General features: G+C 45.1%; 1 protein-coding gene across 3 annotated transcripts in view; it reads left to right on the top strand.

Moving 5' to 3' along the window:
• The window catches only part of syt3 (synaptotagmin III), a 113,399-nt gene that overhangs the window by 75,547 nt on the left and 24,763 nt on the right, over positions 1 to 13,089 (top strand). For 2 of the 3 annotated variants that reach the window (XM_072588768.1, XM_072588769.1), the window contains exons 5-6: positions 1,983 to 2,103; positions 8,660 to 8,831. In XM_072588768.1, the coding sequence (XP_072444869.1) occupies positions 1,983 to 2,103; positions 8,660 to 8,831 (293 nt within the window). The remainder of the gene's footprint in view (positions 1 to 1,982; positions 2,104 to 8,659; positions 8,832 to 13,089) is intronic. The other variant, XM_072588770.1, reaches the window with a different exon arrangement.

Raw genomic sequence — 13,089 nt, 5'->3', positions numbered from 1 at the left:
CAAGCAGGCAGCTCCCAATCATCTTCTCAAGGACAATTAGGGATGAGTTAAGCCAGCAATGCCAACTAAAAAGTAACGTTCCGTGACTATCCCTCGACCTTCATTAGCCCATGACTCGAGGTGGACAGATAGTGAAGAAGAAGTGATTATTCCTTGTGTGTTATTTCTAGATTGTGGGTATTGGCAAGGCTGTTCGACCATGGTGGGGAAGCATCGCAATGGAGCTCAGGACAGTATTTGACAGTGAGAACCCTGTGACCTCTGATCTCTTTCACCCTGTGCATGTCTTGGTGGCTTGAGGAGCCAGCCAGCTAGCTCAGCACAAGGCTACAAACAGAAGCTAGTGCCAATTAGGCAGGAGGGGCACAGATCCCTCCCTTTGTGTTTGAAGGTGATACTCCCTGGACCTCCCGCACCGTGGCCCAGTGTGGACTCTATTACAGCTGTTCAAACAGCCTATATTATAACAGTTTACACAGAGATTAGGTTAGATTTCCTACAGTATGGAAACAAGTCCTTCGGCCCAACAAGTCCACACCGAACCTCTGAAGAGTAACCCACCCACACCCAGTCCCCTACCTTACACTGACCCCTGACTAATGCACCTAACACTATAGGCAATTTAGCACGACCAATCCACTTTAACCTGCACATTGTTGGACTGTGGGAGGAAACTGGAGCACCCAGAGGAATCCCACGCAGACACGGGGAGAATGTGCAAACTCCACACAGAAATTGAACCCGGATCCCTGATGCTGTGAGGCAACAGTGCTAACCACTGAGCCACCGAGTTGCCTCCCTCATGGTGGGTCATGATAATGCCACTGGATGAGTAGCCCAGTAGCCTCGCCGAATGCTCTGGGGATAAGGGTTCAAATCTTGCTTCCCCAGCTGGTGGAATCTAAGATTCAAGCAATAAATCTGGAAAATGAAACTAATAACAGTGACCATTGCACTATTATTTAATGCTGATTGGTTCACTGATGTCTCTTAGGGAAGGAAATCTGCCATCTTTATCTGACCTGGTCTACGTGTGATCACAACAATGTGGTTGACTCTTATCTGCCTTTTGAAATGGGACATACAAACCACACAGTTTGTTCAAGGACAGACTGCGAGTGACACTGCATTCCACACTAGGATTTTAAATAGGCTGCCGCCTACTCCTAAATTTTCCCTGTTGGTGACTGGAATTCCACGTCCTTCTACCTTCTTCCTTGTTTCCTGCATCTAGAGAAGCACAAGGCAGGCAAAGTGTAATCTTACATCTGCTTCCTCGGTCTCTTTTTTTTTCCCCCCAGAACAGGCTATGAACCTGAAGCCAGAGGTTCTCAGTTGGGGGGTGCCACTCTAGCACAACGGGCCAGGAGTCACTCCTGCATTTACTGCTGACATGCAATGAAGGGATTTGTAGGTTGCCCATCAACCTGAGATAGATTTTTTAATCAAGAGTGGGATCAAGGGTTCTGGGGAAAAGACAGGAAAATGAAGTTGAGGGTCATTAGATCAGCTATCATCTGATTGAATGGGAAAGCAGATTCGAGGGCTGAATGGCCTATTTCTGATCCTGCACCTTCTGGTTTTAATCTGTTCTGAAGCTGCTACCCATGGCGCCCGTATCCTATGGGAGAATAAAGATTGGCCAGTAAAGTGGCTTTATGAGGTCAGGAGAAACGCGATAGAAATATAAGTTTTTTCTCCAGCTTTCTCTCTGGAAAGGGAGTGTTATAAATAGCAAGCAGTCTGCAGTCAGAGAAAGGGGAAAGGTGGAGCAGTCTTGGTGGAATAAGTCTAATGTACAACTCAGTGATTGCCATTCACTGCTGCTGTGGGCTTCTGGTCCTTTTGGCAATATTTTCACCTCAGGAGAAAAGCGAGTTGAGGACTATTTGAATCCTATGTGCCAACGTCAAGTCAAAACGCCGTAGTGTAGTATTCTGGGATGCTTGGCTGCCTGACTAAAGTTGTTGTCTTTCCACCAGGAGAAAGCTGATCTGGGTGAGATAAACTTCTCCTTGTGCTATCTCCCGACGGCAGGCAGACTCACAATCACCATTATCAAAGCCACCAATCTTAAGGCGATGGATTTGACTGGATTCTCAGGTAATTTCACCACTGCACGCAGATGGCGAACAAAGGGTCCCCTTTGTCGTGAACCTCGAATCGATTTTTGCATCTTTTTGCCCTCTACCCCGATGACCTTTGCCTCCATCTGCCCCCTTGTTCTAGACTCTCCCTTCTTTCAGTATCCACCCTGTCACAGGATCTTGTCAGTTCCATTGAGGACACCTGTCTTTCTCCCAAACGCAGTGAGTACAGGCCCAACCTATTCAACCTTTCCTTCACCCGAGGAACCAGACTGGTGAACCATCTCTGAATTGTTTCCAGTACAAGTAGACCATTAGAAAGGCTGATGGAATATTAGCCTTTATCACAACAGGACTTGAGTACAGGAGCAGTGAAGTCTTGCTCCATTTGTACAGAATGTTATTTAGGTACTAGGGTACCTGTCTGCACTTTGGACCCCTTACATATAGCATAGAACTTTACAGCAGACTCACAATCACCATTATCAAAGCTACCCATACAGACCCATCAGCCCTCAATGTCACACTGACCTGTGGAACCAATCTGAAGCCCATCTATCCTACACTATTCCATTCTCATCCCTATGCCTATCCAATGACCATTTAAATGCCCTTAAAGTTGGTGAGTCAACTACTGTTGCAGGCAATGCATTCCACGCCACTACGACTCTCTGAGTAAAGAAACCACCTCTGACAACTGTCCGATATCTATCACCCCCAATTTAAAGCTGTGTCCCCTCGTAAAGGATACCTGGGAAAGGATATTATTACTACCAAAGAACAGGTACAATCAAGATTGATCAGATGTGTTCTTTGGGTGCCAGACTATCCTATGAAGAGAGATTAGATCTGTGTTAGAACATAGAACAGTACAGCACAGTACAGGCCCTTCGGCCCACAATGCTGTGCCGAGCATTTATCTTAATCTAAGATCATCCTAACCAACACACCCCTCAACTTACTGCCGTCCATGTGCTTGTCCAACAGTTGCTGAAATGTCCCTAATGTCTCTGACTCCACTACCACCACTACCACTGGCAGTGCATTCCACGTACCCACCACTCTCTGTGTAAAGAACCTACCTCTGACATCTCCCTAAACCTTTCTTGAATCACCTTACAATTATGACTCCTCATGGCAGCCATTTCTGCCCTGGGGATAGGTCTCTGGCTTTCTACTCTGTCTATGCCTCTCATTACCTTGTACCCCTCTATCAAGTCGCCTCTCTTCCTTTTTCTCTCCAGTGTGAAAAGCCCTAGCTAGCTCAACCTCTCTTCATAAGACAAGAGAGTAATAGGGGCGTGGAATGGCCTGCCTGCAACAGTAATAGACTCACCGATGTTAAGAACACTCAAATGGGCATTAGACATACATATGGATAATAACGGTGTAGGTTAGATGGGCATCAGATTAATTTCACAGGTCGGTGCAACTTTGAGGGCCAAAGGGCCTGAACTGTGCTGTAACATTCTATGTTCTATGTTCTAAGCCCTCCAATCCAGGCAGCATCCTGGTAAATCTCCTCTGCATCCTCTCTAAAGCATACACATCTTTCCTGTAATGAGACTACCAGAACTGGACACAATATTCCAAGTGTGGCCTAACCAGGGTTTTATAGAGCTGTAGCAAAACCTCGCGGCTTTTAAACCCAATCCTCCCATTTGAAAGCCAAAACACCCTACACCTTCTTAACAACCCTATCAACTCGGATGGCAACTTTGAGGGATCTATGTACATGGACCCCAAGATCCTGTTGTTCCTCCGCACTGTCAAGTATCCTGTCTTTAACCCTGTATTCAGCATTCAAATGCGACCTTCCAAAAAGAATCACTTCACATTAATCCTGGCTAAACTCCATTTGCCACTTCTCAGCCCAGCTCTCCATCCTGTCAATGTTTTGTTGTAGCCTGCAACAGCGCTCAACACTATTTACAACACCACTGACCTTTGTGTCATCGGCAAATGTACTAATCCATCCTTCCACTTCTTCATCCAAGTCATCTATAAAAACTACAAAGAGCAGAGGCCCAAGAACAGATCCCTGTGAGAGCTCACTGGTCACCAGCCTCCAGGTGGAATACTTTCCATCCACTACCACTCGCTGTCTTCTTTTGGCCAGCCAATTCTGTGTCCAGACAGCTAAATTTCCCTGTATCCCATACCTCCTAACTTTCTGAATGAGCCTACCCTGGGGAACCTAATCAAATGCCTTACTGAAAGCCATATACACTACATCCACTGCTCAACCTTCGTCAACCTGTCTCGTCACATTCTCAAAGAACTCATTAAGGCTGGTGAGGCATGATCTGCCCCTCACAAAGCCATGCTGACTGTCTTTCATCAAACTATGTTTTCCAAATTGTCGTAAGTCTTATCTCTCAGAATCCTTTCCAGTACCTTGCTTACCATAGACATAAGACAGACTGATCTGTAATTCCCAGGAATTTCCCTATTCCCTTTCTTGAACAGAGGAACAACATTCGCCTCCCTCCAATCATCCGGTAGTACTCCCGTGGAGAGTGAGGATGCAAAGATCATCGCCAGAGCTGCAGCAGTCTCATTCCTTGCTTCCTGTAGTGACCTTCGATATATCCCTGGAGACTTAACTATTGTGATGTTTCCCGGAATTTCCAGCACGTCCACTTTCTTAATATCAATCTGTTCAAGTCTATTAACCTGGTCCACGGTGTTCTCGCTACTAACCAGGTCCCTTTCTTAAGTGAATACTGAAACAAAAAACTCATTTAAGGCAGCCCCAACTCTTCAGACTCCAGGCACAAGTTCCCTCCACCATCCCTAATCGGCCCTCCCCTCTCTCTCTGATCATTCTCTTATTCCTCACGTAAGTGTAGAGTGCTTTTGGGTTTTCCCTAATCCCTCCTGTGAAGGCTTTCTCATAGCTCCTCCGAGCTCTCTTCGTCCATTTTTGTGGTTCTCTCCTGGCTACCCTGGAATCTTCTAAAGTTGTGCCAGATCCTTGCTCCCTCAGCCTTAAGTAAGCTTCCGTCTTCCTCTTGACAACAAGCTCCTCTTCTCTTGTCATCCAAGGCTCCTTCACCTTCCCATTCCTTATCTGTCTCAGAGGGACAAAGTTATCCAACAATTGCAACAAGTGCTCCTTAAACAGCCTTTGCATTTCTGTTGTGTATTTCTCGTAGAAGAAATGATCCCAATTTATACTCCACAGCTCCTGTCTATTGGCATTATAATTTCCCCTCCCCCAATTAAATCCCTTCCCTCACTCTCTGTTCCTGTCCCTCTCCGTGGCTATGATAAAGGTGAGGCAGTTGTGCGAAATGCTGTCCCACTGAGCGATCTGACACCTGGCCTTGTTCACTACCTCACACCAAATCCAATATGGCCTCCCCCCCAGTCAGCCAATCTACATATTGAGCCAGGAATCCTTACTGGACACCCCTGACAAAATCGGCTCCATCCAGACCATCTGTACGAAGGAGGTTCCAATCGATGTTGGGGAAGTTGAAGTCACCCATAACAATAACTCTCCAAGATCTGCTGTCCAATCTGTTCTTCCATCTCTCTGCTGTATTTGGGGGGTGGGGGGTCAATGGAAAACTGACTTCCACCCATACTGACTCAGTAGACAAACCGTCCTCAACAACCTCCTTTTCTGCAGCTGTGATGCATTCTCTAATTAACAATGCTACTCCCCCTCCTCTTTTACCTCCCCCCCCCACCCCCCATTCTTTTTAAAAGATCTAAACCCTGGAACACCCAGCACCCATTCCTGCCCCTGTGAAATCCATGTCTCCGTTAAGGCCACAACACCGTAGTTCTAAGTACTGATTCATGCTCTAAGTTCGTCACTCTTATTCTTGACACTCCTTGCTTTGAAACAGACTCACTTTAACCCATCCCTTTGCCCTATCAACTGTGTATTCTTCTTGACAGACTCTCTACATTCTATTCCTGCCTGCCCAACAACTACCCTCTCATCTGATCTGTAGCTCTGGTTCCCATCCCCCTGCCAAATTAGTTTAGACCCTCCCGAAGTGTTCTAGCAATCTCCCACCCAGGACATTGCTGCCCCTCCTGTTTCAGTGCATACTGTCCTTCATGTACAGGTTCCACCTTCCCAAAAGGTACCCCAAGATACCCTTGAAGCCGTCCCTCTTGCACCAGCCCTGTAGTCACACATTTAGCAGCACTCGCTCCCTGTTCCTCATCTCACTAGCACGTAGCACCAGTAGTAATCCTGAGCTTACTACTCTGCTCCTCCTGCTTTTTAGCTTCCAACCTAACTACCTGAAATTACCTTTTAGATCCTCATCCCTTTTCCTAGCTACATCATTGGTAGCAGTGTGCACCATGACTTCTGGCTGCTCACCCTTCCCCTTCAGAATCTTGTAGACTTGATCAGAGACATCCCGGACCCTGGCACCTGGGAGGCAAAATACCTTCCAGGAGTCCTTTTTGCAACCACAGTATCTCATGTCCGTTCCTCCAACTACTGAGTCTTGTACCACGAGCACTTTTCTATTCTCCCCGCTTCCCTTCTGAGCCACAGAGCCAGGCTGAGTGCCAGAGACCTGGCAACTATGGCTTTCCCTGAATGGTCATCCCCCCACAACAGTGTCCAAAGCTGCATACTTATTATTGAGGGGAAGGGCCACAGGGGATCCCTCTACTGCCTGTCTGTTCCCTTTCCGTCCCCTGACTGTAACGGATCTACCTTCTTCCTGTACCTGAGGGGAGACTAGTTCCCTATAACTCCTCTCTATCACCCCCTCCGCTTCCCGAATGATCCAAAGTTCATCCAGCTCCAGCTCCAGTTCCCTAACATGGTTTCCGAGGAGCTGGAGTTGGGTGCACTTCCTGCAGTTGAAGTCAGTGGGGACACTAGTGGTGACCCTTACCTCCCACATCCTACAGGAGGAGCATGCTACTGCCCTAACATCCCATTCCCACTGTTCTGAATTCCCAAAGAGACTATCAAAAAAACTAGTAACCTTACCGAATCAGCGCACAGAACCTTATTTTTTGGTTAGAGGAGGAGGATGAGTGGGAGACACTACCTGAGTAGTGTTTCAGGTAAAGCAACCACACAAATATATTCCCTCACTTACTCAGCAGTCCCGTGTCCCCTTCTGCTCAGCATGCGCTCCACCTACTCACGACATATGTTATTAAAGGATCAATTTGCCTTCCCGACAGCCTCCTGGTGCTCACTCTCACTGCTCCTGCTGCAAAAATGGAGCGAGAGTTTTGAAGAAAGAGAGAGAATCTCACTAAAGCCTAGAAAATGTTCAGGAGCCAGGAATAGTAGGTCCAGGTAAGACGTGTTTCCTGGCTGGGGAGTCTAGAATCAGCAGAACAATTTGAAAATCAGGGGAAGCCAATTTGGACGAAAATGAGAATTTGTTTTCACTTAGAGTTGTGAATCTGGAATTCTCTATCCTCGAGGGTGCTGGAAACCCTCTATCTTTACAGATTTCCAAGTTCTAGTGACGCAAAGGGATATGTAATAGTGTGGGACGAAAGGCATCAAAGTGGATGATCAGTCATTGTCCTAATGAATGGCAGAGCAAACTTGTGAGACTGAACACCAATGGTTCTATAATCTAGGTTCTGTCAATACCCTGTACAGTAGTAGGAAGTCTTCCCTATGCACATGGATAGCAGTGAGTTCAGAGGTACATAGGTTAAGTTACTATACTTTACATTAGGATTAAGTCTCGGCACAACATCGTGGGCCTAAGGGCCTGTTCTGTGCTGTACTTTTCTATGTTCTATGTTCTATTTATATGCCATTCCCCCAGCAATAAAGGTTATCACTCCATTTACCTTCCTAATTATCTGCGGAGCCTGCATTCTAACATTTTGTGATTCATGTACAATGGCGTGCAGTTTCCTCTCATCATAGTATTCTGCAGTCTTGCACCATTTAAATAATAATCTGTTTTTCTTTTCTTGTTGCCAAAGTGGGTGACCAGGTGCTGTCAGCTCCTCTGGTATCTGAACCAAAGTGACCCTGTGTGAGCTTAGACCTCTGACCTCTGCACATGCTCCCATTTGATCGGAGGTTACAAGGGCTTGCATCCGAAATTAAGAAAAACCTTCTCTCATAAAATAGCCATAGATGCTGCATGGTATTTTCAATTAAATTGATAGATTCTTGTTGCCTAAGGGTATTAAGGGAAATGAGTAAAAGGGCAAGTCAAGGAGTTGAAGTCCAGATTGATTCTGACTTAAATTAATTTGGGAAAGGCTAGAGGGACTGAATGGCCTGCTCCTATAGCTTCCATTCAGGAAAAGGACTCTTCCCACCTTCTCAGTTTTACCCTTCCCAATCTGAAGATGCTGAGGCTAATTACAGCTACGTCGATTTATCAGTGCAGGACAGAAATAGTATGTGGGGATTGCAAGATGAGCTCCATATTAGGGCATGTCTTTACTCAGTTAGAGGGCAGTAGTAGTTCGCAGAATTTTGTTTGGGGTTTGGATGCTGTGTGACATAGAGGCGAATGCCCTGCAGAATGTAAAGTATCAAGAAATGGAGGGCTCTGGCCTGGTTGACATCCAACCCACCATCCCTCCCTCTCTGTTTACAGATCCCTATGTGAAGGCGTCATTGATCTGTGAGGGGAGGCGTCTGAAGAAGCGAAAGACGTCAATAAAGAAGAACACACTGAACCCAGTATACAATGAGGCCCTGGTGTTTGACATTCCCAACGAGAATATGGACCATGTCAACGTCATCATTGCTGTCATGGATTACGACTGGTGAGAAACTCTTAAAACAATGTGGCAATGGGGAGGGAGAGACCTGCGTGTAGATTCAGTGCTGCCCTCTGCCTGTATGTGCGCGGCAGTGTTTCCTCAAGGTGGGCTGGTTAGTTTGGATGGCTGGATGGCTGGTTTGTGATGCAGTGTGATTCCACCTGTGTGGGTTCAATTCCTGCAGTGGCTGAAGGGCTCTCTTTCTAACCTCACCTGAGGCGTGGTTAAACCCTCAGATTACCCACTGCCAATCGTCTCTCTAATGAGAGAGCGGGAATATGGCGACTTCATCATTTATCACGTGCATCCAGCAAATCTTTTCAGTTTGCACACAATGTGCTACTATCTGTGTAACAGTGAGTACAATGTGTGTATAATGCAGTCATGATACTCAGAAACACATGCCAAGTAACAGAATGATACCTGGATACCTGATACCTAAATTATGAAGGGAGATTACACAGACGAAGGCGGTTTGCATGTGTAAGGTTAAACAAGGCATGCAAGGAAAAGTTGATCCTGTAGCCAGTCATGCGAGGAATAGGAGACACAGATTTGAGGCTTTGTGCAAGATACACAAAGGCTAACATGAGTGAAAAAGACCTGAAACGGACTGCCCATGAGAGGGTTGGAAGTTGAAACCATCAGTGATTTCCAGATGAAATAAAGTGGACATTAAGTGAGATAGATTTGTGGGGCAGAGGCACTAAGACTGGATTGATCAATGGCTTGCCAAGAATGGGCTCAATGGATCAAATGGCCTCATTCTCTGCCATGTCTCTGTTATAATGTTTTCAATGTAAAGTAGAAGAGTGTGGTGCTAGAAAAGCACAGTCGGTCAGGCAGCATCCGAGGAGCAGGCAAATCGATGTTTTGGGCAAAAAGCCCTTCATCAGGACCCGAAACGTTGATTCTCCTGCTCCTCGGATGCTGCCTGACAGATTCTCCTGCTCCTCGGATATGCTTTTCCAGCACCATACTCTTCGACTCTGATCTCCAGCATCTGCAGTCCTCATTTTCTCCTCCTTCAATGTAAAGAAGGTCAATCAGACACCAGTCAATATTCACTGTGTGAACCTTCAGTGTCACCCATCTCCAGTGATAATTTTCTACGGGATGCTCCCAGATAGCAACAGCATTGGTGTGGAATCTCAAGCACTGTGGGCACATGCTGTTATAACCAACTCATGCCATTGGTGCCATTCCTCACAGGGCTGTCCTGTTTGGGGGAATTGGCCTCCTGGTATCAACCTGCTACTTCCCTCAGCAAGTCCTGATTTAGCTGCTCTGTGCATTCTCAGCATTTTCTGCTCTCCGTTTACAGGTTGCTTCCTGTTTTTGACTTGTGTTCATGGAGAATGAGAAAAGGCATTAATAGGGGTAATGCAAACAGTGTCCATCTAACCAAGGAGGCAGTACCCTAGTGGGAGTCTCCATCGGCTTGCAATGACTAGAAACCTGCTGCATAAAAAAATACTGTGACCATAGAGCAGCTCAGCATGTGATAGACTCCACAGACAACACCTGACTCCCCAGATTCTTTCCATCACCACTAAGCCAAAAGTTACAAGGTTAGTCCCTGATGTGTCTAGACGAGGAAACCTCCAACAACACTTGAGAAGCTCGACCCTGTTCAAGGCAACAGAGGCCAATTTACTTGCACCTTATTCATCACCTTAAACATTCATTTCCCCCAACATTGGCACACACCGCAGCAGCAGTGTGTACCATCTCCAAAATGTGCAACAGGAACTTGCAAAGCTTCCTTCAACAATGTTTACCAAACCTGAAACCTCCACCACCTAGAAGGACAAGGGCTTCAGATACATGGGAACAACACCACCTACGATTCCTTTCCAAACCACACACCATCCTGACTTGGGAATGTGACTGTCACATCAACCAGTAACTGTGGGCAGAAAGGGTTAATCTTCGCGGTGTGAGGCTTCAGAATCCCTAAGTCCTCTGTTCCTTTATTGTTACTTGGTCAAACTTCCAACGTCCTACCCAGCAGTGGTTTAAGAAGGCTGATCACTGTCACCTTCTCAAAGACAATCCCATTACCCCAGCTGGTAGCACTAAATTTATTTAATGACTAGAATATAAGGCCAATTTTAGTCATGGTAACCATGGCAACTATCACCAATTGTTGTAAGAACGCATTGGTTTCACTACTGCCCTTTAATGAAGGAATCTGCCATCTTTACCCAATCTGACCCACGTGTGGCTTCAGATACACAGTGTAAGAGTTGACCTTTAACTCCTGTTGGAACTAGCAAACTGCACAGTTCAAGGGCTGTTAAGGATGGGCCACAAATACTGACCTTGCTAGTGACAGCAATATTCTATGAAACAATAGAGACAACTTCCTGACATAACTTTAATATAGTGAGAGGGATGTCTAATTGAAATTATGGAGCAGAACAATTTAATTATAATGGACAAGTATTATTTTCGTACAGAAGGTGATGTACAGTGAAGATATTGATCTGAAAGGTATTTGGATGGATTTCTGGAACAAAATGTTTTAGAACTGACTCAGGAACAGCCATTACTCAATTTAGGCTTGAATAGTGAGCCACAACTAATTAACAATCTGGGGATAAGGAAACATCTTGGAGATAGTGACCATAATAAAATTTGATGTTGGGTTTTGGTAAAAGCTGATAAACCAAGACTTCACATTTATCACGAGGTGAATTTCAGAGGGACAGTGAGTAAATTGATTGCAGTAAGCTAATAAGTAAATCTACAGATTTACAATGAGAAATATTCAATGATATTTTTGGGTAGAATACAAAGCAGTCTTTTGCTCTGCCAGGCAAATCCTTCACTGGAGCTGCAAAGCAAGCCAGGCCAGCGAATGAAGTAACAGACAGTATCAAATGAAAAACAGGACACAAGCACAAGGTGTGGGAGAATACCAACAGATTGAGACAGCAACAAAGAAATACAAAAAAGAAAAATGATAAAAGTTTGCAAACTGTATTGAAATAAATAGCAAAGATATATAAAATAAGATTAAGAGACAGGGAGTGGTAAAGGTGATTGTAGGCCCAGTAAACAGGAGATATTATAATGGACAATAATAGAATGGTAGACTCGTTGACAAAAAACACTATATATTCCATTTTTACAATACAGATGAGAGATAAGTAACACTGACATAAGGGAAACAAAAAGTAAATTGAGGAAAGAAATTATTTGAGCACAATGGAACCACAAAAATGAAGAAAATAATGGGATTAAGAGAGACAGGTGTCTAATGTAGTAGTTGTGACAAGGCGCACCTCATAGAATATGAGTTCCCTGATTGGAGCTTTTAATCTGGTCCAATCAGGGAGCTCTGGCTGACAGATGTAAACAGGAATGTCAGAGATTCTGTTCACTCGAAGAGCTGGCTCTGAGCAAGCTGAATCAATGTCCAGGATTGTTCAAGTGGAAATAAAGTATGATGGCATTCAGGCCTCTGTTGGGCCATTTCATCAAAGTCAAGCCCTGGGCACTTTACCTCACTACACTGACCTTTGAGGGAGTGCAGAGCATATCCACCAGACTACTATTAGGGTTTGAGTGTTAATTTAAGAGGACAGGTTGCTTAAATATGGCTTGTACTTCATTGACTTCACCAGGTCAGGTACAAAATCATACAAGAAAATTCAGACAGGCTAGTTACAGGGAGCTTATTACCCTGAAATTCAAAACAAGGGATGTGTGATCTTAAAATTAGAGACAGGCTGTGAAATCAGGAAAATCTTAGTTTCCACACAAATGGTTAAGGAAATCTGAAACTTTCTTCCTGGAAAAGCTTTGGAGTCAATAAAAATCTTCCAGACTAAAAGCGATACATTTTTGTTAGGTAAAGGGATGGAGGGATAGGATCAATGATAGAACATTACAGAGCAGTACAGGCCCTTCAGCCCTCAATGTTGCGCTAACCTGTGGAACCAATGTGAAGCCCATATAACCTACACTATTCCATTCTTGTCCATATGCCTATCCAATGATAATTTAAATGCCCTTAAGGTTGGCGAGTCTACTACTGTTGCAGGCAGTCCATTCCACACCCCTACTACTGATGGATGGATGAAGTTGGCATATAGTCTAACCGTGATATAATGGGATGGTCGAATAGGCTCGAGCAGTAAGTCTTGTTCCCAGTGTTTGGAAGAAGGTGTCGGCTTTGTATTTTTGGTAATACAAATCCTGCGTATTGCTGAAATCTGAGCTATGTTGCCAAAGCTTTTCATCTTGGACTCAT

This window comes from Chiloscyllium punctatum, chromosome 18, assembly GCF_047496795.1.
Source record: "Chiloscyllium punctatum isolate Juve2018m chromosome 18, sChiPun1.3, whole genome shotgun sequence".
Taxonomy (NCBI): Eukaryota; Metazoa; Chordata; class Chondrichthyes; order Orectolobiformes; family Hemiscylliidae; genus Chiloscyllium; species Chiloscyllium punctatum.
This window is presented reverse-complemented; position numbering and strand designations above follow the sequence as displayed.